This window comes from Larus michahellis, chromosome 13, assembly GCF_964199755.1.
Source record: "Larus michahellis chromosome 13, bLarMic1.1, whole genome shotgun sequence".
Classification (NCBI taxonomy): domain Eukaryota; kingdom Metazoa; phylum Chordata; class Aves; order Charadriiformes; family Laridae; genus Larus; species Larus michahellis.
In genome coordinates this window covers 10,515,449-10,543,417 of record NC_133908.1, presented here as the reverse complement: position 1 = coordinate 10,543,417, position 27,969 = coordinate 10,515,449, and the positions used below count along the sequence as shown (strand labels likewise).

General features: G+C 41.3%; 1 protein-coding gene across 1 annotated transcript in view; it reads left to right on the top strand.

Annotated features, from left to right (window-relative positions):
• Positions 1-27,969, top strand: part of TMEM132B (transmembrane protein 132B) — a 261,053-nt gene that overhangs the window by 193,114 nt on the left and 39,970 nt on the right. The window contains exon 5 of the mRNA XM_074606166.1: positions 15,895-16,038. Within this exon, the coding sequence (XP_074462267.1) occupies positions 15,895-16,038 (144 nt within the window). The remainder of the gene's footprint in view (positions 1-15,894; positions 16,039-27,969) is intronic.

Here is a 27,969-nt window from a genome sequence, read left to right as displayed (position 1 = left end):
TCATACCTTTCCTTAAGACCAAAGTGCCATTTTCGTCAGCTGCTTAGTGGTGGGAGGAAATAGAGAGACATGCCTGTGCAAACCAACCTCCCGGGTTATTCCATTCTCTTTGGGAGAGCTTGACTGAGAGCATTGCATTGTAGAGGGGAAGCACAAGGACATTGTGAGGTGGACTCAGGATTCCTTATTTATGTGGCTAGAAGAGACAGGAGATCTTGATGCAGGAAGTTGCCAAAACACGTGATCTAAGTGTACAGTGGAGGGAAAAGTTTCTTTAATGTTTTCCTGCTATGAGTTACTCTGTGAGTTTGTCTTAGGCTTTCCCTAGTACAGAAGCTGGCTAGCATTTCATTGATAAATGAAGAAATCTCTCACATCAGAAAGGAATATTAATAGCATGCACGTGTGTGTTTGCATGTGTCTGTGTATTGAGTTGCCTTGGAAACACGGGGAGAAGGCGCCATGAACCAGCACATGCTTTCCATTTAAGGAACACTTGTGCTATTGTAAAACTACATACAAAAATAATCAAATTCATTCATCCATTCTGTAAGCATCTTGCTACGGAGAGCAGCGTGCAGCATGTGGATCCCATGTAAAGATGACAGAAAGCCACTTGACTTTGGTTTTCAGCATACTGTTGAGCAAATGAGTTGACATCGGCGAAGTTGCTAATAATGTGGAAAAAAAAGTATGCAAATTATAAAAAAAATTGGCAATGCTCCAGGTGTACATTGAAGTTACTAAGATATGTGATAGACCTAGAGTATTCACATTGCAAAACAAAGCGGACAATTTTACCTTACATATAAGAACAGCTGTTTCACCATATTGGCCTCAAAGACAGGATGTTGAAACAGCTGTCCAAGTGTTTTGGAGGTTAATTTACTCAATTAATCATTGTGTATTTTTTCTCAATCTACAATGATGTTCGTACCGTTCCTTGTGGGCATGTGAACAAAATATTAAAGTTTCAGTCATCAGTAAAATGCATATCAGAAAACTTTGCGTGAGAAGGAAGTCTGTCTTCAGAGTGAGACTGGGTCTTGTTGCCAATACAGATGCTGATCTCAGCAGCCAAGTTGTGGTGGTTTTTTTTAAACATAAATTTCAGGGGAGAATCACTAGCAAGATAAGTCAGTGAGACACAAAAAGCCTGGACTTCTGCATGAAGTTCTGTGAAATATGTGAATAAGGACATTTTCCGTTAGCTGGTGTTTCTAAGTCATCTGGGAGCTCCCACCTTGAGTAACCTGCAAGCTGCAATTTCACGTGGTCTAAACCAAAACTCTTCAGGCTGCAGCCTGGAAGTGCAAACCAGCTAAACCATTTTGGTCTCAGATAAGTAGCCAAGGGCTGCCAGTATGGAGATTGCACGGCAACCTGAATTGTCTTGCTCTGGTGCATTTGGGCATGCGATGCTCAGGATCGGGCGCTGAGCAGCACGGTGCTTTCCTCATTGTCTACACAAGCGCTCCTTGGAGCGGCTGGAAGTCGCACGTCAGCTGCTTTCATGGGGTGCTGCAGAGGCAAGAACTAGAGAGGTGCCGTACAATTACCACAGGTGTGGTGGTTGTAATTGTCAAAAATAATCTTCAGTGAGACTTTGACCTGGATAGAGGTGTGTTCTCAGGTGTGTTGTGATCTGAAAATCGTGCACACGTGAAACGGCTACTGCTCCCACCTCATCTGAATTCATTTTGCAACACTTTATCAATGAAATTCTAGAACCTAGCACATTGTCTGCATATTCACTGCCATTGAATTGCAGACAGCCACTGTCAGAAAAATCCTCTGGCAATCCATTTGACCAGAAGTAGATAAATTCTAAACATCATTTCCAACCTTTCTAAATATCACTGCACATGTAAAAATAGCAAAATCTTTATATATCATATCCCAGTCCACCTTTCATGTCAGTGTTTTTTAATCAAGTGTGGGGTTTCTGGCTTTGTTTTCCCCAAGAGACCATGCAGAATAAGTGGGATGAGTTATCATAAAAGTTGGTGAAATATAGACTACAGCAGCTACGCGCAGCTATGCTTAATGGGTTCTAAAGTCTGATCTTCTGCACTATTTTTCCCAGATTCTAGGTTTATTCCCCTCTGGACTGAATAGCAGTGCATGCTGGAATAAGGCTTTTTAGATTGAAACTCTGTTTATGAGATTCTTGGCCAAGAAAAGAGGGGGAGAGGGAAACAAACCAAAACAGAAATGCTGCTGCAAGCCATGGCTGCCTGGAGACAGCGCTGTCAGATGGCTGCCTTGTGAAATGCTTCTGCGCAACGTGTCCGAGGTTGACTCTGTCTCAGGCTGTTTCTGTTTCTCAGCCTCATCAGCGACACGGCCCAGCGTACTTGGACGGGAAACTTGCACATCGTCTTCTCTTCCACTCCTGTCACAACTTGTCATTAGGAAGAAGTAAGGTCGCAGTTTTATACTGGGTTGTTCTCTGTAATAGCTTTTGTCAGATTGCATTGGATATGCTTACAGGAGTTCAGTTACAACACTACTGGGGGGGAAAATCCAAAACTAAATCAACAACAACTTGCACAATTCCCTTCATTAACAAAGAGGAAGAAAAACAGTATTAAAATGCCAGGTACTGCTGCATTTAAGAGAGTGTAGCCTTTGGGCAGTTAGTTAAATGTCAATGTCATTTAATGAAAAACGAAAAACAAATATAAAGGTATGTTTGATGTAGTTGTTGTGCTCCTGTGACTTTAGAAGCTGGGCATTAGTTGAGCACTTTGTATCATATTGGCCATAAAAGAACAAACATTTGTCCTTCAAAACTAATGTGCAGTAAAGTAGGAGAAAGTGAAGTGAAACTTTTGATCATCTTTTTCTGCTTTTTGTTACGAGGTGCCTTCTGGCAATAATTCTTGGGCTTTTGGAAAATGATGAAGTTGCATCATAGCAAAGGAACAAAGATGTATTGAAACATAGTTTTTGTTTCAAGATCCAGTTTATCTGTTTTCAGATCATTCCTCTTGCCTAGAAAAATTGAAAATTCACTTTACTCCCCATGTTCTCACTAATTTCTTCGTGTTGACTTTCTTGTTCCCAGACACAGGTTCAGCTTTTTTAGATGACTATTCTCACCTAGGTTTTGCATTCGTATCTTCATGGCGTGGATTTAAACATAAACACGCTTCAATCGTGACATGCTCGTTGATTTTATTCCTAAAGTGTTGTCTGTCAAAAATCCGAGGAGAGCACGTTGAGCTGTGCTGAGATGGTGTGGGAAGTGGTGCGGTGTGGGGAGATGTTCCGTCTCTGGGTCCACAGCTCACTGCGGGGTCACCACACGCGCAGCTGTGGAGCTGAACTTCCTTTGCTGTGTTGCTGTTTGTATTCTTGTGAAGTAGACGTAAAATTTTACTGGTCTTTGAATGACAGTGTTTATAATTTGATTTATGTAAGGCCATCCCTTTCTGGAGGAACACTTTGAAAACAAAATGTGGGAAGTGCTGTCCCACATCTGTGCTGTGCTAGTGCATTTCAACCACCGAGGAGGCGAGATGTCATCAGGGAGGGAGAACGTGGCTGAATACTTCAAGGTGTAACAAAAGAAGGGAAAGAGTCAAAATTATAAGGAGAAGCGGAAGGTGAGGAGAGTTTGCTCTTTTCTGTGTGGTAATTGTGTAGGGGTGCTCTCAACTGAAAGCACTTTTGAGCTGGAATTCTGTGTTACATTTATGAAGACCTTTAGGTGCAACACTTTTTCCTTCTTTGTCAATCCTTCGCTAAAATGATGTGTCAAAATGCCAGAGAACCTTATCTTTTCTTAAGCTGCGTCTCCTGTAAAAACATCCTGCCGTATATTCGTCTGTCCATTTAGCAGGAGCAATGACCATGCAGCAAGAGGTCCCCATCAGCTGCAGTACAAGAAGGAATATGGCATTAGACCTGGCCGCCTTCCCTTCTTCCCACCTTAGAACAGAAAACAATTTGACATTGGTACTGCAAAAGAAGAAATAAATGTACTGTCATTTGGAAATCTGCCCGTTTTTAGAGGAAAAGTAGAGAATGAATGGTTAACACAGACAATTTTAAGGAAGATAAATTTCCCTAATGGAGGCGAATAGCAAATGTTCATTCCATTTGAACAGTCCAGTAGTGGTGATCTAATTTCTCTTTGCAACTGAGTCAGGCTGTGTAATTTTGTGTCTCGCACAAAATATAAGTAAAAGTAAAATGGCAGCAAATGGGAGGCGTTTTCCTCCACTGAGATAGTTCTTGTAGATGAGTTCTTCAGCATGAATTGGGTAATTCTCTTTTTCCTCTCTTGCTGTACCTAGTTTATCTTTCTGGAAGATCAGTATTTTTCCCATTACTCATATTGTAACAGGTTCTAAAGAAATAGATTTTAAAGTTTGAATTCGAATAATGTCTTAATGACTTCTAAAGGCTAATTCTGAAGATAATACTTTGGAAGCAAAGATAGAAGTCTTTTTTTCATTTTCTTTCTGTCCTTCAGTGCCTTTTGTTGAGATGGAAAAGCAAGTCAGACACTACTTCATATAGTCTGCAAACAGTTTAAAACTAAAAGTTTTAAAAATACGCTGGAATCCCTCCTCGAACTGAGTTTGGTGCTGAGGGATAAGGATAAGGAACCATTGTTAAAATTCTTTATCAAAGAAACATGCTGTGATTTTTATATATACGTGCTTTCATAGAATAATAAGTGGAAGACCTTTGTCTGTTTACAGAATGCTTCTATCGAAAACCAATAATACTGTCACTTTCCATTTCTATTCCTGAGAAACATTAATGTCATCCCCCTTGTCTGCCATTGTCTTGCCCCATTTCAAACCACCTGTGAGATGACATAGTAAGCCCGATCGGAATCCCTCTCAAAGTGGAACGTTTTGCAGTAGTTTCATATGAAGAGGTATTCTGTGATTTTTCTTTTGAGCGCATTCATCTATCTGTGGTGTTAAAGTATATGCGAGTGTCACGGTTTAACCCCAGCCGGCAACGAGGCCCCACGCAACCACTCGCTCACTCCCCCCGGCTGGCACAGGGGGCAGATTTGGAAGAGTAAAAGTGAGAAAACTCGTGGGTTGAGATAAAGACAATTTAATAAGTAAAGAAAAAGCTGCACGCATAAGCAAAGCAAAGCAAGCAATTCACTCACTGCTCCCCACGGGCAGGCAGGTGTTCAGCTGTCTCCAGCAAAGCAGGGCTCCATCACGCGTAACGGTTACTTGGGAAGACAAACACCGTAACTCCGAACATCCCTCCCTCCCTTCTTCTTCCCCCAGCTTTATATACAGAGCATGACGTCCCATGGCATGGAATATCCCTTCAGTCAGTTGGGGTCAGCTGTCCCAACTGTGTCCCCTCCCAACTCCTTGTGCCCCCCCAAGCCTTCTTGCTGGTGGGGTGAGAAGCAGAAAAGGCCTTGACTCTGTGTAAGCACTGCTCAGCAGGAACGAAAACATCTCTGTATTATCAATGCTGTTTTCAGCACAAATACAAAACATAGCCCTATACTATGAAGAAAATTAACTCTATCCCAGGAAAACCAGCACAGATAGTATGCCGTTATCGTTTTCCGCTTAAGAAAGGTGAAAAGTAATAAAGTAATTCTTTCTTTTCTTGCATCTGTTACTGGTTGCTTTATCTGTAGCCCTCTATATTTCTTTATAGTCACTGATATTTGTTTTGCTGCACAGCTGCATTTCAGTTAACCAACCAATAAATTAACTGTTTGAGATGATGCATGCTCAGCATTTACTTGTTATGCAAAAAGGCCATTTAGTAGGAAAGATGTGGGAATTGGTATTTAAACTGTACAGAACCAACAGCCTGAAGACAGCAAGTTTAAGCGTAACCTCTCAGAAAAAGCGTGGAGCTAGGACATTGGGAATATGGATTCCGTTTTTTGGTCTGTCACTGGCCTGGTGGGATTTCTTCTGCCTCAGTTATTTTAGCTGTATAATGAAGATAACTGTCCTGTTGTCCTTGGCAGAGCTGAGGACTGGTTTTGAAGTATTGTGGAAAGACAAGGTACCATAAGGAGTAATTTAAATAAATCGTTCAATATGTAATTTTTAGAACAGATGAAAGAGAGACGGGGGAAAGAAGAAAAATTAAATAGTTTGATCCCAGTGTCACAGGACTTTTACACTCGTGTTACTTCATGATCTTTATTATAATTACTTCCAGAATCCAGTCAGTCTTTTTTTCTTTTTCTCACAGGTTCTTAAAACATTCTTTAGTTCGAGGGACTGTCTCCTAAAAACTGGTGGACTCTGGAAAAATACTGATGTTTTGAAAGCAGTAGCTTAGCTTTTGAAACACAGATGATATTGTCCTGGTCTGCAGGAAATAAATACACTGCACAAGAGTTCACTGAAAAATTCAATCATGAAAACAAAAAAGGGATTTCATTCTGAACTTGAATAAAAAAGAGGTTGTTCTTTATAAAAGTTGAGCAAAAAAGGAAATAATCAGACATAGGGGCATGTCAGAACAAGGCAGCGCTTCTGAACAGGTACAAGGTGACCAGAGTGAAAAATTAAAACAGGGAATAAAATTCAAGCCAAGAAGAAGTAGAGGAAGGAAGAAAAAAACCTCCAGTAGTCCTTAGATCAGTTATAAGACTCTCAAAAACTCACTTCAAAAAAATCAATATTCTCATTTGAAAAAATTCACAATTTTTAATTTTTGCTTTTTTCAAAAGAAAATATTCTCAAAGGTGTCTTTTTTATGCTTTTTGATTTTTGTCAAGAAACTTTTTTTCCTCTTTGTCAAAAAAGTTTCCAGGCAGTTCTGAACGCAGGCAGGAGACATCTTCTGTAGTGTTTAAGTAGAAAGTAAATGTTGAAGACTTGAAAGGCAACACTGCGTTCAAGTGGAGTGGCAGATCCAGGATGAGCAATGTACAGTTGACGGGTGCTCCCAAAATCAGTGAATAAAACCCCAGGAGGCTCTGAGTGTGCAAGGATAGTAAAGGCTGATGCTTGGACTGGCTACAGATACATTCTTCTGCTTTTAATTTTCACTGCTTCGAATACAGCAGTAGGCAGCTTTATGAAGCAAAGTAGCTCAAAGGCACAGTTGTATCGCCTGTGAAGTCTATGTCACTGTAGGAAACATGCAGCGGTGTGAAAATTTTAGTAAAGGAGCTAACAGTAACGTATAAGCACTGATTGTTTAGAATTTTGAAAGCGGGAAGGGATAGAGTTTCTCTCCCCTAATTCTAGACATCAAGTCTAAACTAGACATCTGAGCCCTTTCATAGGCAATGGAGGGAGATGAAACTTCCAAAGTGTCACTTTTGCTGTCCTAAGACATGTGCTTGAGACAGGAACTGCCAGAGAATGAATCACTCGCCGCAGGCACTTTGGGGGAGAACAGCCTTTCTGAGGGAGCGCAGACAGTGGGAAACCGTCTGCTTCCAAAGCGTTTGCTCTCTGAAAAGCCAGTCCTGCAGCACATCAGAGAGTAGCCGAATACAAGCCCATGAAATTACTCCAATAGCTAAAATAAGTAAGTACAACAGTCTGGTCCTGACAGATAAGGCAGACCATCTTCAGGAAAAAAAAAAAAAGAAACTTCTTTGAGCAAGGCATGGGTCTTTCCTGTCAGATCCATGTTCTTTGGAAAATGATATCCTCCTTTTGCAGGACGATGAATGTGAGCATCTAGTAGATCTCTATTCCGTTTTAAACTCCATAATGCGCTTCTCAAATATAGTTAATAGGTACATGCATCTAGTTATGACCAGAAAATATACTTCTTTATTGAATTTACTTGGTATGTTACGAGCTCTGTACTTACACCAGTGTTTGAACTATGCTGAAGGAGAAGATACAAAGAACCCCCTGTTTAGCAAATGCTAGACAACTGTCTTCTGGCAGGGCATTGCAGAGGACTTTGCACAATGTCACCGTCACTTTCCCATGTATCTTTTTCTGTTCATAAATAGGTAATCTTAAGCCATAGCCACTCTGTGAATGGCTTAACGAAGCAAGTCACCGTGTCCGAAGCACAAGGAGAACCCACACTCCCGGAGCGTGAGAGGATGCTCCTGCAGGATGTTGGGAAGTTGTGTGGACATGCTGTAATTAATTTGTGCATTCTTCTATAGCATTAAACAGCTGTTATTACAGAAGGACATGGATTTCTGCCCAGGTAGCACTCATGGTAGAAGATGAGCACACAGATTGCGGCAGTAAACTCATGTGATACGCAACCTTATGTTTCAGTGTCTGTAGTTTTGCACTTGTGAAACTGAAGCCTTTTCAAGCCAGTAAGTTGCCAGCTCTCCCATTGCACCGGTGGCGTAGAATTTCCTCTAGAAAATCCTCCTTCCAGCCATCTCCAAAAGAAATTGTGATGACTAGGAAAAGAATTAGAGAGACGTCTAAAAAAAATTCTTCAAAATGGCCATACACAATGTTGTTAAATATTATTAAGCTTGTGGGACAAAGATACAGGGCCAGAAAATGATGTCCTCAACTACTGTTGGTACTCAAGTGGATCCAGTAGTTATGTTCCATACACTAGCAAAGCATGGCCTCCCTACCTTTTTCTGTGGAAAAAGTGCCTCAGATGCCTTTGAGGAGTGTTCATACCATTATTATTTCATGGCCATTTGAAAACAATCATTAGTGTGTCAGCTTGTGCTGAGGCTCTTGAGTAGACAGCTCTACCCATTTTGTATCCTCTTGAATTCAGGGGAATGCTGTTCGATTTCAGTGAGAGGTGAGCCACAATTTTATTAAGTCAGAATATGATCATATTTTTCTGGATTAAAAAAGGAAAAAAACCCAACATCTTTAAATGAACTTTGAGATTCTAAATATACTTAAAAATGGTTACTTCCTATTGAGAAGAACTGCAGAAGTCTGTCAGATGAATGCTCAGGTACTATACAGATCTCTAAACATAGTGTAAATTCCAGTATGAAATTCCAGTTTACTATACTTTCAGGCTGACCTTAGGTCCTGTATTTCTCGGTGTACTTAAAGGTCCTGAAACACAAGCTGGGAATTCTTGGTGCCTCTGTTCTCTGTGCAGACAACTAAAATCAGATGCGTGATAGTTGCTCTCCAGCTGTAAGAATTTCCCCTTCGTTCTACCTCGAGCAAGCACTTCAGAGCAATGGTGTCATGATGTTTAACACAGCAGGTTTGGAGAATAAACTCTACTGGGACATAATGGGCTGAAGCGAAATAGCATGAGCCCAGTCTCAGGAAAGGTCTTTTGCTCCTGTAGAAGGCACCGGTACTTAGCTGAGATGGTGGAGGCTGCCTGACAGGTTGCAATTACTTCTGCCAAGTGCACCAGGCTGCGTTCTGAACCTTTGCTTAATGGGGGCAGATCTGTTTGGAGTTATAAAAAATAAAATAAAATTGCCTCAGGTCATAGATATGACAGTATCTGTGCTTCTAATCAGGTTTCACCTTCAGCAGCAGGTTTTGCTTATTCATCCTACATAAACCTCAAAATGAGCTGAATTTCCTTCATAAAAAAACATGGAAATGGAATAAATCTCAACTTTAGTTTTCATGAACTCCATGACAGCATTACCACTCTGGCTGATTGCATGTGCCAGGTACTCTCTGCTAAGGAAAGAGCTTCCTTCAGAATACCTGCGGCAAAAAGACAAGTTAGCAAATAAGATGCCATTTTGGAGTCTATATTTGCTATAGCAAATTGGTTTTGCAGCACACACTGTAATATACATCTAGAATAATATTCAATTAGGCTAATAGTAGCTGCTTACATTGTTCTGTAAGAATTGTGATTAAGAACCCCTCTGTATGGTTCAATCTACATTAATTAATTTCTCCTGCAGAATATATGCACCTGCCTGTTCTTCCTTTGGGATCTCAGTATGAAGTAAAGCTATTATGCAGGTAAACAAAAGGAGATAAAGGATGACCTTTAACTTTGACACGATAGCCTGCAGTATGTGTGATTTGCCATCTGTCATAACTGATTGCTCCCAGTAACGATATGCTGGATAAGAAACTGAAATGAGGAAACAGCCAGAGACAGAGGGAGGTTGGAGGGGAGCAGGAATGACCTTCTAGCAGTGCGTGTGCTTGTCAGGGCAGGAGGACTCGTGCGTGGTTATGCTTTAGACCTCACTCTGACACCTGAAAACTTGGTCAATAGTTGATTCCACAAGTGGCTCCACTGAAATGATGTTTGCAGAATAAGTAATTAGCTGTTGTTTGGCTCTTTGTTAGGACTCCTAACGTAATTCCTTTCACATGCACGGCTTCTGCAGACTTGAGGCAAGTCCTGGGCAGGCGTGATTGCCAGTCCAGCCCACCAGTAACGACTGATGGGCATCTGCCAAAGCAGCAAGCAGCTCTCCTGCTAGCATGACTGTGGGGTCTGGCTCCTTGGCATGAAGCGGACTGACTGTATGAATGTAGGGAAGAAAGAGGGTCAAAGAACAACATGAGCTCTTTGCAAGATTGCTTGTTTTCTACTGTTTCATAAACACATAATCCTAGTTCATTCTCACCATTAGGTGACAAAATGGTATATCTCACCTGATACAATGGTGGAAAATATAAATAGCTTTCTAGCAACCAGGCTTCATTAATATGGATTGGAAACCTAAAATGGTATTCAGCTATGAGGGGGGAAAAGTACAGAATTGCTTTGGATTATAATAATTTCAACAAAGCATCTAATTTATATATTAAGCTTGCTTAATGGATTTATATTGCCTTGCTCTTTGATCTGAAGAAAAAGGTGGTGAATAATTTATCAAATAAAAAAAACTCCCCTAGCCCAGCCCACACGTCACAATCTGCCCTATAATTTACATTTTTAAGAGATGCTGTTTCCAGGCAGGAGAACTGGTTCCTAAAGATTCCTTCTAATATTACAAATGTGTTTTCGCGAGGTACACTCTGGGGAAAAAAATAATAATGAAGGAATGTAATTCTGCAGACAAATGTTTCAGCTCTGTGCCTTCTTTGCTGAAGACAGTCATTTCAACTAAATGCCAAAAGGCATTTAGCTGTAGCATTTGTCAGTGGAATAGGGTTGGCTTTAGGTCTCCCTCCTGATTTACAATTGAGTGTTTATTGGGTTTACTGTACTGTAGCGTGTTTTGTTAACCTCTGAAAAAACACATCCAGCTTGTGCATTAATCACAAGGATGATATCTGTCACATTAAACTGGGTCGGCGTGGGGCTTTTGTGCCCAGACAGACTTTGTGGAAAGGATGCTGTCTGCTCCCAAAGGGGCAGGAAAGATGCGCTGGCACCTTTGGGCTGGGGTCTAGATAACCTGTGTCCTGTGCATCCTCCTGAGATGGTTTCTTGTGAGACGCGTAATCTTTTTCTCCATGTCTTTATTTTTCGGCCAGAAGAAGGGGGGAAAAACTGTGTCATGTCGTCTTACAGTAGCTGGGTGAGCTGCTGTAGAGTCACATGCCTAAGGAGGACTTAGGTTGGTGTGGTGTTGTTTAAAGGCTAATTATTGGGAACTTTGTGCCTGGAGTTCCTTGATCGGTTTGTGCTACCTATTGTAGTCATTCCTCAGTAATCCCTGCGTATACTAGGGAATACATAGGGAACAGCGGTGCTGGTAATCACAGCTCTATCATGACTCTCCACGTGTCTCCCGTTCACATTTCTCCCCCATTTGTCCAAAGCAGTGAGTTGTCAAACATTTACTATGGCTGTGCACAGAGTTTATTCATATTTAAATAAAGCCATTATCCTGGCCTTGAGTTTCAGTAGTTTTCTGCTCTTCCTCTTGAGTATTTCTCTCAGTAGTGCCATCTAATCAGCTTTAGGTTTTAATTAAACAGCTGTCATTTGCTTCCTAGTTCTGTTGCGACCTGATGTTGTATTAAATTTTAATTTAGCCTAGGCTGGATAAGAAGTAGATTCCTTCAGACAACAAAGAAATGCTATTAGCAGGTTACAGCTGTAATTAAGAAGAGCTCTGCTGAAGTGCTAATGCATTCAGGTACAGAGAAGGAGCTGGAGATAAACATGCATGTAATTATTATTCAGGGGTAGAGCCTGCAATGTGAATGTGTAGCTTCCACCTGGGTTGCTTGAATGGAAGGTTTTGGTCAAGATCTCACAGCTGAAACCCTTGACAAGAGAAATACGAAGGCATTCCCGGTTTTTCACCTGGGACTTTGCAATGTCAGCAGTTAGAGGTTTGTGCCGGTGGTCCTGGGTGTTGTCCCAAATGATGCTGTGCCATATGGGAGGACCTGCCTATGTAAATCAACACTATTACCCCTCTCTACAGTTCAGATGCTGTTAGTAATAACCAGCACAGGTATCTTAAATTCAGTAACACTTCTTTTCTGCAGTAAACCCACTATGGAAATACAAAACAAGCCTAACAGAATCTAGATCAAATGCTATTAGTTGTTGAAGATGCACTAAAAAAAAATAGTCTGTTTATAAATCTAATGGACATTCAGTTATTTCAGTTCTGCCTTCATATTTCTTCCTCAGAGGAAATATATTTTTTCAGTCTATAAATAGCCAGCTCTTAAAGAGGTCTTTACACAGCCTATTATACTTGTGTAACACTCAATCCAGGCATCAGGCATCTGAAATATTGATTTATATAGTAGAATTGCTTACCAGTGAAGTGTAGTTTTTGTGAAGCAGCACCAGCTAATTAGCACAGTGGGTACCTGTTCGTGCTGGGAAGGAGGGAAGGTTCAGGACAGTGCTTGTGTCGAGTAGGATGAGTGTATTTCTCAGAGCACCCGCAAATAGCGGGGTCATGAGGTGTCTCTTCTAAGACCTTTTCTCGCATGTTCATCTTCTTGGAGAGTTTACGAAAGTAATGCAAATGTCTTTATAAACTTTGCATTATCCTTCAGAGCATCGAAGTCCGACTTCACTTGGTAGCGCAGCAGCACTTAGAGTTGAAAGGAGGCTAGAGGTTTTGTTTATCCTTTGTCACACGTGAGGGTCAACATGAGGGTGATACAACGAACAGTGCAAAAACCAAAGGAGAAATTAGTAGAGGCCTGCTGAAAACCTGATTCCAAATCCACTGAAGTCAAGAGAAGCCGTTCTTCTGTGACTCAGTAGGGCTTTGGCTCAGACCGTAATTGCATGCAAGCGCCGCCTGCCCCTGCCATGTAGGAGTTACCTGGCTGCGCTAACAAACAGAGCGTTTGGAAGTAGAATTAGTCGTGTGTTCATTGCTTGTGACCTTGGCAAAAATACTGTTTCCCCTGATGCACTGAAGATGACTGCCCTTGAAGAATGGCTTAGAACTAGCATACTGGCAAACTGCTTCTTGGGAGGGCTTTGACACAGGACCACCATGTCTTCATCATATATCTGGCATATGTTTATATTGGACCGATGGCTTTGGATTTATGGGATATTTGCTCTTGGTTTGATGAAATCGAACTACCTCTTCTCTGATGTAGTTGTGGATGAAGCACCCTCAGTCTTATACAATCTCTTTCCACCTGAGGAGCATCTAATTGCTTTCTTTCACCTGACAGTGCATTTTCTTCTTAGTTTTGTTCAACCTTGGGCTTTGTTAGGGTTTTACTGTTGTTCTTTCACACTTCCACTTTTGTCACATACTTGTTGCTTTCCCAGTGTCCCTTCCTCATGGATGCCAGCTGGTTATAAATGAGCCCATTCAGCATAAACAAAAACTAGACAGTCATTTACCGTGTAAAACATCTGGTTTGTGCCTCGCAAAGAACAGAACAAACACAGTATATTTATTTCATGAGGTATTATTCAGAAAAGCATCTCTATTCAGGACAACGCTTAAACGCATGCTTAAATCACATTGAAATCTAAGTGTCAAGTTAAGCACGTACTTTAGTGCTGTTCTGAACAGAAATGGACTGGAGTACATGCTTAAATGCTTTTCTGGAACATGACTGCCCATAAAGCTGTAGTAGACTATATTAGTTAGCTGGCACTAGTGTTATTAGTACTTCAACACATTTAATTCAGGGTGCTTTTTGTAGAAGTTTCAGAATATTGATTAATAATACATCTTAGTTGCAAGTATTTATTGGTCTTCTCCAGCTGTCCTTAGCTTGTGGTCAATGCCCATTATTTTCTATCAATCTAGCTAGCAGACACAAGCAAATGATAGTGAATATATCTCCCTGTGCAAGCTGCCATCAAATTTTTCACTAAAATCCATTTCTTCTTCCACCCATTCTAATAATGGAATTTAAAGTTAGATTAGTTTGAAGCGACTTTTTTTTTTCCCCCCAACTGGCAAGCAATTAGTTTTATGGAAGTTGAAAAATGAAAAGTGGATTGATTCAAAGCAGTATTTCCTATTGCCGGCTTTTCGAGAAGGCGGAATGGAATCTCTATGAAAGCAGATCGTTCCTTGCCCCGCGTGTGTGTAATGTTTTGGGCCTGCCGTAAGCACTGCTCAAGCAGAGCCAGGCTGCTCTGTAGGCCTTGGGAGGCTGTTCCCCTCCAGTCTGCATACCTGCTTAGGCAAGGCAGGGACCTCTGCAGCAACTCATTTGGAGTAATTAATCAAACTGCAGCCATACTGAGACACAGAGGAAGGCTGTGTTAATGGAGTCATTAGAATGCCAGCACTGTGAATTCATCAGGATTAGAGACAAACGTGGTAAAACATCTCTAGGTGGGATTTTGCTGGGGAAAGATCAAAAAAATTGGTTAGTTTTGAATACCCTACCTCATGCATAGTTTTTCTCATCATATATTTATGTCCCAAAAAGGGAAAATGGTCAACTCACAACAATGTCAACTGGAACAGTAAGGAAGAAATGCTGTTATTGTAATGCTTGATAATCACCTCCCAAATCACTGGCATGATCTGGGGGAAAGGGATGGGAAGAGTTGCTGACACCCTCTGGAGGTTGTCCCCAGATAGCACTGTGGTTCTGCCAAGCTGCAGACGTGCCTTCGCGTGCAATTACGTTACAGATACCATTGTCACAGCAGCCAAACCTGTAAACGGGCTCAAAAAGAGTAACTCCATGTGTATGTCAAAACAAGCACGTCATCGTCCAGATGCAGCCTTTGGCTCAGAAAGTTGTTAAACCATTGACTGCAGGGAGCTCAAAGGGTGTGTGCAAGGAAGGGTTGCTCCTCTGCCCCGTCCTTGTCAGAGGCAGGGTTTGGTTCATCAGTCTGACCCCTGTGGCATTCTCATGGTTTTATACTTCTTTAAGTATAGAAGTATATATATATATATATATATATACATACATATATATATACTGCCTGTATCAGGAATAGTGTGGTGAGCCGGACTAGGGAAGTGATCATCCCCCTGTACTCGGCACTGGTGAGGCCCCACCTCGAGTACTGCATTCAGTTTTGGGCCCCTCGCTACAAGAGGGACATTGAGGTGTTGGAGCGTGTCCAGAGAAGGGCTACAAAGCTGGTGAGGGGTCTGGAGGACAAACCTTATGAAGAACGACTGAGGGAGCTGGGGTTGTTTAGCCTGGAGAAGAGGAGGCTGAGGGGAGACCTTATCACCCTCTACAACTACCTGAAAGGAGGTTGTAGAGAGATGGGGGCTGACCTCTTCTCCCTGGTGACAAGTGATAGGACAAGGGGAAACGGGTTCAAGTTACGTCAGGGGAGGTTTAGATTAGATATTAGGAGACATTTTTTCACTGAAAGGGTTATTAAACATTGGAATAGGCTGCCCAGGGAGGTGGTGGATTCACCATCCCTGGAGGTGTTTAAAAAAAGGGTAGATGGGGCACTGAGGGACATGGTTTAGAAGTGGCTCTTGTCAGGGTAGGCTAAAGGTTGGACTCGATGATCTTAAAGGTCCCTTCCAACCTCAACAATTCTATGATTCTATGATTCTATGATTCTATGATTCTATATATATATAAGTGTATATATATATAATATATACATGCTTCATTTGTGCGTGTGTGCATACAGGACACGGAAGTCCTTAACACGGCCATTCTGACGGGCAAAACGGTGTCTGTTCCAGTCAAGGTTGTTGCTGTGCAGGAGGATGGGTCGGTGGTCGATGTTTCGGACTCCACTGAGTGCAAATCAGCTGATGAAGACGTCATAAAGGTAAGGCACCCACATGAGGTGGAGAATGGAGTTTTCACCCTTTTCTCCTCCACCACCACCATACTGGGACCTAGCTGACATTCAGGATTTTACATAAACCAGATGTTTTACAGTCATGGCTGTTTCTGCGGTGGCAGGTTGCTTCCCCTGTGCGATGAGGAGAGTGCTCTCCAGAGGTTGTGCAGGTTTAGCATGTTTCCATAGCCCAATGCAAAGCCATTTGTGCCAGTGTGTTCCATGTGGGAGAGAGGGCCAGGGATGCTGAAAGAGCAGTCCTAGTCTTTCTTCGCTGGCCAGCTGGGGCTGATGAGAAAGAACGTGTTGTCTGATACATCACACTTGGGAAAACTCAGCTCCCCATACAGGGATCTTTGTTCCTGTGTGGCTTTTCTGCATCCATTATTTCATAGTAATGATGCAGTATATTGTAACAGTGTGCAGCGAGGTTTCCTACACACTTCTGACTGCATCACCTGCTTGCCAAGCAGGAATTTCTTATAAGTAAAGATACTGAACTGTACCAAAATTGGAAGAGTGCAACAGAAAACAGAAAATAACCATATTGCAAAATGAGAGTTGGGAGCTTTTAAACAATGTTGTGGTTGTTTGTTTTTTTTTAAATAGTATGTTCAACTGGTTCTCTCTCTCCCTGATGTTGAGATGAAAATAGCATTAATGTGCCTATCAAGTCTATCAAGACATAGACTGCATGACTTCTGACAGCACTGCATGGCTGTTGGCTTTTAGCTCATTATTATTATTTTTAGGCATGAAAGAGGAACTCTTGCATATCTTTAGTAAGTTTATTTGTTATATTATGTGGTGTGGGGGTGTTTTTTCCTTGTTTTAAATGACCTTAAGAATTGACTACAATGAATTTTGTATAGGGGTGGCGTTTTGTTGTATTACTTATGAATTTCTTAGGATAATCCTAGAAAAATAGTTTCTTTGTCTCAAGTCCAGGGAAGTGCAGTATATTATATATAAATGCTATAAAAGTAGGGTAGTATAGTCATCCTTTTTACATAGTAATCCTGTAACCTATAGATCTTGTGGTAATCTCTCTGTGTAGTTTTCAAGAAACAAGTTCCTCCCCACATTCTGGCTATCAGTCGTGTCATGGGTGAGTGTAGTCCAGACCTGAGCACTTCTTTGAGTTTTCTTCAGATTGCGTTGGAAACCCACATCCTTTACGGTGTACTTTTAACCTATTATTATAACCTCCGTGTAGCTAAGACTGCAGAGGTCCTAATAGATAGCTTGTACTTTGTCAGATAAATTTTCATGTTCTTAGCTGGCTAAAGAATTGCACACAACAAAGTGATTTATTTTGAAGATGATATGCTGGAACAAAAAAATCACCTTCTTATTTTTGACAGCTCTGAATAAGCTTGTTACCAATTTTTGCAATAAATTCCATCCTCTAAATCAAACAAAATTTCATTACATTTTAGGTCCCACAACAAAGACATTCTTTTGCAGTTAAAGAGCTTACGGAACAACTGTACACTTTGTAGATTTTTTCTCTTTCTGAGATCAATGGGTAGGTGAAAGATGGCAGGCATATGATCCTAGGTAGCTATTGGAAAAGCAGGATGGGTTTTGGCAAAAGCCTTAGTCAGGCAACCTCTACTCGCTTCCAACTTTTTTCATAAATAAGATTCAAGTTATTGGGCAGAGGCAAGCATGCCATTGTATCCTCAGAGAAGTTTTTAGCTTGGGCTTAGTTATACAGTAACGACACTTAGCAGTTTTCAGACCTCAAAGTGTTTTGCAAAGGACATCAGTGTAATACTCTCTTTTCATGAAAGTGACTGTTGCAATGTTTAGCCTCAGCCGGTGACGGAATAGGTCTCTTCAGTCTCTAGCCTGTGCTCTAGCTTCTATATTTTCCCTTATATATCAGATGGAGAAATTAAAAATCACATTTTCTGGAAATGAAATTTCCTTGAAAGTCCTTACCAGAAGGAACACGAATGAATATCTTCATTTGTGACTAATGTAACTGTCAAAGGAACATACTCTTTTGATAAATTTTGCTATTCTCTTTTTGCTGTATAACATACAGCTATTATCTGATTAGTGGCTATTATTTATCAGTTCACAATGAATTTGTTTGTATTGTAAACTCAAGCACCAAGTTATATATCATCAACATATTGCTGAGACTGTCTTTTCTTTGCACTGCAGAAAACCAGATCCAGATCTAAAAGATGGTGTATGTGGACTTTTGTTTCTATTAATTGAGTTTCTAGTATTTCTAGGACTTGCTGGAGTTAGAGAATACTGGACTGAACCAAATAGGGAAAGGTCAGGAGAAAGACTCCTATTCCTCTTCCACTAATAAAATTAGTATCTGCAGCTGTCAGGGAGGTGTTCCATTCCAAAACACTGCCTGTTTGAAGTTCATTTAGTTCAGTCAGTCCATATGTATATCCTGTCAAAGCTGGGCCTGAAGTTGTTCTGGTTCCTAAATTTAAAAGGTCCGCTGAAGCTGGCGACTAATAAGACTTGACATGACCTCCGTGAGCAGAGACAAGATTTCCACTTGCAGTTGTGGATTTATACACTTCAAGAAAACAAAGCTCTTGCCCTTTGACCATCTTCCTTTCTCGCTTCTTCAAAATGGGTTGTATTTCTAGATGGAATCAGACCTGCTCCAAAGCATCTTCAAGTTGATGAGTGTCCTCCCATTCCTTTCAGTAATCTGGATAGAGCAGACCAAAACACAGGCCAAAATTCTGTACAGGTTTTACAAAATTTGCACTATAATTCCCCCTTTTTTTTTGGTAGTGACTAAGTTGGGTATAAATCAGGCCTTCATGTGACTGGTCTCTGAAATTATTTGGGTATCAAATCACTGGCAGAAGAGAATGCCTCTGGGACTCTTTCCCAGACCTGGTACCCAACTCTAATATATTAGACTTCATGAACAAAAGCAAAGGGTGTGAATGTGGTCTTCACCGAGTTCATCTTGCCTCACCCTGTGATATAAAATGGGAGTAATGTTATTTTTGTGAAAATTGCAGCATCGTTATAATGGATTTCAGTCACAAATTATCGAGACGTGCTCTCAGACTGAATGCTGTTCAGGCATAATTTTTTAACTGGAAGTATATGTATTGGTTGCAAGATTGAATCCATAACGATTAATTAGCTGAGTTAAAATTTAGTACAGCGTTTATGTGCCTGTATTTTTTTCAGAAAAATGCATATTCCCTTTACAAGCCCCTTTGGTAAAGTCAATATTGACTTTGCTTCCAAATTTGTGTTGCCTTTTCTATATAGGTGGAACTGCTAAACCCTCTAATAAGAGTTGTCAGGCATTTTGGATGTAATTGCCTAATCTTAAGCTTCTTTTCACTGTTAATTCTGCCTTTATTGTTTCTTTGTAATTGGAGAGATATTCATATTCTTTTGGGCAGAACAGAGAGTGTTGCATTCTTAACCTTTTATTTCTCTTTAATAGCTAATGATTTAATAGACAGTTAATGAGACAATTGTTTGATCACTGCTGTAACACCATTATTTTCAATTAAGACACGATGAATTGAAGCTAGTTTAAATAAAAACAGACCTTGGCCCAGGCTATTATGTATTCATACAAAACATGCTTCTCTGGGCAGCTACCTAGATATCACCTTGATATAAACACTGGTCTGAGATGGTCAAATAGATAGATGATGTACAAGTGATTTATTTGTAGGCAGGAGATGTGAATCTTTCCTATTCCAAGCCGTATATTCCCTCAGCCTAACAGTTTAATAGCTTCCCAGCAAGAGAATATTTCAGTCCACATTTTTCAAAGCCTACCTAGTTAGTGGTAAATATAATGAAAAACGCCTATTACTTTTTGACCTTGCATTTTCTGACCTTAGTGCGAATTGATCCTGAAAGAGATCTCACAGCTAAACTTGCTCAGTTCAACTACAATCCCTGGTCCCTGCAATTGCTGGTTCCTACAGTTGGATGTAGGTCGAATACTGACCAACCATTTTAACTTGAACTGACTACCCTCTAAAAATTTTTGATGGAAACATTACTGTAAGTCACTGAAACTCTTATGCTTATTCCATTATTGAAAAGGAACATTTAATGCTGTTGGCATTTGAGGGAAAAGATTAGCTTTATGATTAAGGCACTGAAATGCTTCTCAGCATTAATTTCCATATCTCTTGCTGATTTCCTGTGTGACTGTGGGTAAATCACTCATTCCCCTCGGAATCTCGCTTCCTTATCTGCAAACAAGGCAGAGAAATGCATCCTTTTCTCAGCCTCAGCCTGCTTCAGTAGTTTCTGAAGCTACTGTTGACTCTGAATGGACAAAATCCTTATATCCACTGGAGTCTCATTAACTTCAGTGGTCTTCTGCCACGGACTCACTTGAAGGACTTCCCTCCCATGTCCTGCTTTTCCTGCAAGCCACAGCTAAATAGGGTTGTGAAGATGAAAAGAAAGAAGTGGTGGAAACTTGGTAGAATTTATGCACAAATTATTCAGCTACTCTGGTGGTGGGCCATACACTCAGAGATAAAGGAGCTGTAGGCATGGTGGGATGAACCTTTCTATATGTATGCAGATCCATGGAGCCTTAGTCTTCACAAGTGGGGAAAAAAGCCTTGAAGAAACAGATTAAAGCATTTGTACATGGCAAGGACCTCCTCCGCTCATCCATCCTGCCAGGAAGTATAAGCACTGCTGGAGTTTTGCTGGCCTGTTCGAGTGGATTTCACTTGCTCCCTACTGGCCTTCGAGCCATAGTTAGGAGGAAATAAAGATTTAGACCAACAACAGTGATGGAAGGAACACCTTGAGATGGTTGTATTACAGAGGGAAGTCTAACCTGAGGGGGCTTTGGCACAGTCAATCTTTACAGCTGCTTAGAAGCTCCAAGCAAGGTCCATGCCCTCCTCTTTCCTCCCTGTAAAAGTGCCTTTAAAAGCCTGAAGCGTAGGAATTTCACATGAAGACAAATTCTGAAAACGTGGTAGTCATAAACATCACCCACAAAGCAGCACCAAGTGAGGAAATTATGACGAGGACAGCTTCTTAGTCCAAATGTTTATCTCAGTAGTGTGCAAATGAAAGGGAGACAGCTGCCCAATTAATTCATTCTTAGATCAGTCATTTTTTCATGTCCTTTGCAAGTTACGCAGAAATTGACTGATGGTTCAAATTAATCTCTGCAGTAATTCAAATGGCTTCCATGGTGTTACACCATCGACTAATTTAGCCTAATTTTTTGTAACAGAAAGGGCCCTCAATTGAACAGAAGGGAGTCAGAGGGTCTCATCCTGCCCATTTCTGCCCACGTGCAAAGGGCAATGGAAAGAGGCTCCATGTGCCCAGGCAGAGCATGCATTAAGAACAGTGGTGCTTTGATAATACACCATGAACTCCATCTGTGTGAGAATGCACTTTTCTTGTTAGCTTGCTAGAGGAAAGCACTTCAATGAATTATTTTTCACCTTTTCATAATTTCCTGTCTAATTATAATGAAAGTAAAATTCAAACCATTCCTCCCCCCTGCTTTTCTAACACAAACCTTATCTTGAACTCTCCATAATTAATCTTAAAACAATAGAAGACCTAATTTTCCTAGCAGCAGTCAGCTAGGCTTTATCTAATGTGCAGTAAAAATAGTGTAAGAAAGTCAGGAAAGGTAATAGCTGAAATAGATTGAATCTGAGGAAGGTTCTTCCCGCTTTCAGACAAAAAGTAGATGAGCTGCTGAGGACCGTATTCAAGAACCCTGGCACAGTTATCTCTGACCCCAGCCCAGAAACTGCTACAAGGAACCAGGGGGGGGAAAAACCAAGGGAAAGGGAGGGATACTGCAGTTCTCCAGTTTAGATGATAGTGATTTTTGGGGAACAATTCCTTGCTGCAGAGTCACAGCACATTCTTAGGACAATTTAGAGAAAGAACCGCCTGCCTGGAGTTGTTAAATACAACTGTTTATGCAGGAGCTCTGAAAACAAAGCCAGAGCTTGTAATTTGCAAGTTCTGCAGCTGCTTCGCCATTAAAGTATGTGATCAAGAATGTAATGTACTTGTACATAAAATGGAGCTAATCTTATTTCACCATCTATCATATTTTTGAGTACCTATCACTACATTACCTAAGAGCTTTATTTTGTGGTCACTCGCGCAGAAATTAGCTCACTCCAGGAGTCCAAACTCTTTCTGGAAGCAGTGAAAATACTCTGTACTTGTTTATATGATGGATTTAGTTTGGTGCCAGTTGGTTTATTACACAATTCATTTTGAACTAGATCTTATTTTTTAAGTGATTTTTTTCTTCTGTGCTTCTGAATGGTTGAAGATTGACAGCCCTGGAGGCTTAACCACTCTGTCTTGCCCCAGAACAGGGGACGGGTCGGGGCTGCGGCAGGCAGCTCTTCAACTAGAAAGCTTTTGAAGTGCGAGTGTTTAATTTGGCGAGTCCGTCTCCCTGTCCATGCTATCCTTTCAGTCTCACCTGATTAGTGCCAGTGAGTCAGTACCATCAGCTCCATGAAATCAGCTGTTAACAACCCCAAGTCACTGTCAGCTTCATCCCCATCCGTCCGTGGGAGCTGGGAGGTAATGGACTCTGCAGTCCATCGCAAAGCCCCTGAAATAATGACTCCCCTGATGCCTGGCAGAGGCAAGAGGTTTACGGCAGTGAAGCATTCCTCAGCTGAACAGAAGGATTACTGAGGAAGTGAGGATCCTTCTTGGGACTGAGGAGTTCTGGTTTACCTCTCCGCTTCACTCCAGACCTCCTCTGTGAAGCTGCTGGTCTGTGTCTCAGTAACGCCATGGTGACGGTAAGGATACTCCTGGCCTAGGGGGATTTATTGGCACGAAACCTGTTGAAGACTGTGCATCTTATCTTTTGTATCTGTAGACAGGTATGCCTAAGTTAAAGCAATAATTAAATATCATTGAGATGCTTGCAATTCATCAAATTTATAAATTAGAACTTCTTATGATTTCTAGTTATTTTGGCCAAAACCCCCCACCCCCTTTGCCCCTGTACAAAGTTCATCTTTATGAGTCATAAAGAGATAGTAGTGCAGAGTCCTCTACAGTATGTCGACTGTTAAATTACGGATTTTGCTTTTTGTTGAAATATCAGAGGTTCTGACATTCAGGTCACCAGATTCTGCTAATTAGTTTTCTAGCTAGACAAAGTGTGATCAGAAAAGAGTAACACAGCCACTTACTGCACATCTTATCATTTATCTTAAAACCCACTGTGGTTACACAGCAACAGGTTGAAATCTATATAGTTTTATGATTGTGCCAAGCTAAAACTTTGGGCCTAGAATCGTATTTGCACACAAAACAGCTCCATGTATAGCAATAATGATGCCGATGAGGCAATCTCACAAAATCACATATTGAAGAATTAATATTCTGTACACAGTACACATTATACACAGTTTATAGCAAATATATGTGTGTATCTTCCTGAAGCTATTTTTAAACACACACAGTCTTCAAAGCCAGCTTGAGAAAACAGTGTTTTGTCTGGGAGAGGATCCGTTAAGAACAGACCATGCCGACATGTGCAATTACACAGATTTCGGCAGAAATGCTTATGGTGTCTTCCAAGGGAGCAGCTGCTGCTTCAGAGGAAGAAAACAATTCTATGGCTTAGCATTTGGCTGCTCTGAGAGCAGAAATGCAAAGGGCACGGATCCCAGCCCTGGGAAACCATCATTAGCCTGAACCGCGACATTGCTTAGGATAAACTCTGAATATTTTATACTAAGAGATGCACAGAGTAAACAACTCGGTCCAGGCTCAACAAAAGCAAATGCAGCAGTAAGTAGCTGTTGTCGAGAGAAAATGACAAACTTCTGGAGGCTTTTTCTCCAAGTTCTGTAGGAAATTAACTCTGCTTTATAAACTGTAATGCAGCTGGCCATTTAAATATTTTAATTGCGGATGCATGAACCTCATGGATTCCAAGCTTTTATCCCTCTTGAACTATCATTCTGGCTGGGAAAATTAATTCAGATTCCCATTGTCATCAAAACCCCTGGGGCCAAAACGTGCTCACAGCTAAAGTCATGCAACTGTGTGAAAGGCATTGGGATGACAGAGGTTTCCCAGAGGGCAAAATTTACTCCATGTGAAAGTTAAAACAGCCATTAGCTGTCAGCTACGGGATGAGAAAAAAGGTCTTTATCATCCACCCTCTTCACTGGTGTGAGTTGAGAGAAGTGGTATTGGGCAGCAAGTGATGCTTCCTGGATGGCATGGCATCCCATTTTAAGGACGCAATAGTGTTCTGGGCACCCAAAATGTACATTAAAATGCCCATACAGTGCTGAATCTTTCACCCACAAACAGGCTTTATTTCCAGAGGACTTTGTGCTGGGGCAGCTCAGCAGCGATGGGCACACCCAGCATCCAAACCTTTGCGTTCCCCTGGCCCTGTGGGTCACAGTCAGATTTTGAATGCAACTTGAGTGCACGTTTTTGTGGTTTAACTTCCCACACCTGTGTTTTAGTAATGTGTTCTGAGGTGCATTCCCTTGAGATACATAATTGGAGTTGAGGATGGAGATGATGAGGCTGACACGCCACCGTCATTTTGAAATGCAGTTAATTTATTTGACATAAAAAGCACCTACCATTGATAGTAACCAGCTCCCTCTCTCCTCTGGTAGGAGGCATTTTTGTTCTTGCTGGTTTTAATTATTAATATTTTTGCTTTCTCATCACACAGAATTGGAAATCAGGATGAAAACTATTTTGATTTCTTTCATAGGAACAGAAACAAGAGGAGAAATAACAGGTAACTAGGCAGATCCGTGCCTTCGTACATCAGGATTGGGCTGTATCTGGGATTTTGAGGGGAACAGGGAAAATCCAGCCTCAAAGAATAAATACTGGATGAATGAGTTTAACAACTCATTAAATAAGGATGAAAGAACAAAACGATTTTCTAAATGGTATTTCTTTTGCCGTTTGCACGAAGGACGGGGAATGGAAGATACGCACTGGGGTGGGGCTTTTCTCTTCTTCCAATTGTGTCACTCCAGTGAGAATGCCCGGCGGCTTCAGTGGGAACGGTGGCTTCAGGGTGAAATAACTGGCAGGATTTAGCATTTTGTTTTGTGTGGTGGATTCTTAAGGTCTGATTTGTACTAACATCACTGTACCGAAACACTCACTCCCACATCAAAGGCTTCCTTTAATTGCTAGAGAGGTGAAGAGTTGCTTTTGTGAGTCGAGTCAGGCTATTGGAGCATGGTCCGGCTGTATCTTTAAAAAATCAAAAGCGTCAAGCAGTGATTAAAACTTTAAAGTTTGCATTTGTTCAATAGGAAACAGAAACTAAATCCATCACCTCTTTATTTTACAACTCCGCAGTGGGGCAGATTTGGAATTCTGTGATGCTTGGCTGGGGATTTAAGCAGCTTTCCACTGAATTCAGTGTGAAAATGAATCACTGTTTTGTTAATATTAGGTTGTTTTAATTTTACTCCTTTGATGAATTCCTCCTGAGGAAAAGCATTGGAAGTGCTCTGCGATTCTAGAACAAACAAGCATATTGCTTGTGTGTTTCTCTTAAAATAGTCAGTGGTCAGACAGCTACTGGAGTCCGTGCCCTGGAAGACGAACAGAACTTCAGTCACCTTAGTACTTCCGTTCCAGGCAGCTGGTCAACATTTTTATTTTGCATTTGATACAGATTTGTTTTCAACTGTATGGCAAAAACTTGATTTTGTTTAAAAAGTATGGCAGTTTACATTCAAAAGCACACAGGAGGTACAAAACTAGATTCCCTCAGCAAACTGTGAGGCAATAAAATACTGTTGTATACAAGGCTTTATGCATAGATACACATACGTATAGAAATTAATAGATGCATTGGGGGGCATATAAATGCCCTTCTCATATATACATATATACACACACACACACACACACATACACACACAGACTGTCTGTAGACATATAAAACAAAGTCTTTGCTTGGAAGACTTTACAGCAGAGTCTGATCCTGTTCTGACATTCTTCTGCATCTTCTTACCTTCTATGCCCACCTCTTTTTAAAAAGAGCCAATAGGCATTTTTACAAACTTTTGTGTATTCCGTCATTCCACAGACAGCACAGCGAATCCTTCCACCCCCACCGCTTTGATCTGCCATCGCCTCTGGAGCTCTGGAAAGGATGGGCTCCACAGCAGGCTGGACGGGTCACCGCTGTCTCATCGGTGGGCTGAAACAGGGGTGCAGCCGCTGGGCGCCTGCTCTGCTTTTCAAAACGCGCCCAGGGCAAAGGTCCCGGCAGTGACTGACAGGTTCGCTGGGTGACACATCCAGGTGGGACAATCCTGAGACCCAGCATTTGTAATTAGCACAGGGAGGCACAGTGTCCACAAGAGTGACTGATGCGGGTGGGTGGTTTGGCTTCCTAAATAGAATGGGCACTTTTAGAGGTGAAACGCTCTGCTTTGGTTCATCCACCCAAAACAGGAGAGTCAGAGCCTGCAGGTCTGCTCTGACCAGTGAATCAGTAACACTGCAAAGTCAGACAGATCTATGCTATATATAGATGTATGTATCCCTGGGTATAAAATCTATGTGATATACATTACAGGTATAATAATGCTTGCTCCTGTTCTGGTTTTGCAAATGGCCCCATTTACTGAGTGAGAGTAAGGACTGCTCGTGTGAGAAGCATTGCAGGATACAGCCTTCCAACACTAAAAATACATTTTAGGAGGATGTAGCCTGCAGCTAACGAACTCTTTCAGAGAGGATTCCAGCCGCCTGCTGCTAGATAGCACCTGTGATGTCCTACGGGCTGAGCAACACGGTCCTGCCCTGGGCTGGAGAATAAAACCTCCCTTAAAGATGAGCCCAAATCTGAAATGTCATGAGCCAGAGAAAAGGAGATATTGTAATAAACACAGGAATAATGAGCAGAGATGCATGAACTCTGTTCATGTAAGTAACTCACACATGCAAGTGTCAAGAAAAGGCTGTAAAATGCATGTACATTTGGGTGTTGAGTTGCATGCATTTGTACTCAACCCTGACAACGTACTCAACCCTGTATGACAGTGGTGTGGACACAGTACCTACCCTACAGATCTCACCGCTGAACACGAGTTACACAGGGCTTGCTACAATATAGACATTCTGGGAGGTAATCCTTTATTGAGTTACTTGTACAAATAACCAGTGCGGTTTAGCAGAGAGGAGGGGAATGACATTACAGAGGGAACGGAGAATGGAGATGGCCCAGCAGGGCTGCCAGCAAGGGGGAGTTCTTTGTTTGAGCTGCATTGTCAGAAATGATAAGTTCCTAGCAGGAAATGCTATCTCCTATTTATATGGTTTATTTATTTGCTCTTTTCCAATTGCTGCTTCTGAGATTACTGTTTGGATTTAATTTGCAGCCCCTCTCCAATGGATCTTAGGTTTTGTCTGAAAATGTAAGAGAAAATCCATAAGACACACAGTCCTTCCTTAGATCTCTTACACTCAGCATTATCCTCTGCAGAGCAAAATTAATGTATGCCCTTCCTTATTGTTTTCCTTCTTAATTCATTTCTTTCTATAGAGGCTCAGCAAGCGCCAATTTTCCAAGCGAGTTTTTAATCGCCTGAGCCCAGCGTGATTACTGTCTTCCAATCTAGTTGCCATTTGATGCAATCAGTATTTCAGAATACAATGATTTTTTTTTCCCCAAAAAACCTGAATGCTGTATGACCAGCCGATAACACTTGCTGCAAAGCCACATAAAATACCGACAGCACTGTGTGAAAGAATATAACCTTTGATTGTGAGGTCTTCCCCAGCCAAGTGCATGAAGGTGATGTGAAACGGTTTCATAAGATAGGGCACAAAGAAATTTATTATTCCGTTCCTAAGAGCATAGGCTGGGGAGGTGGGGAGGGAAGGAAGGAGAAAACGGGA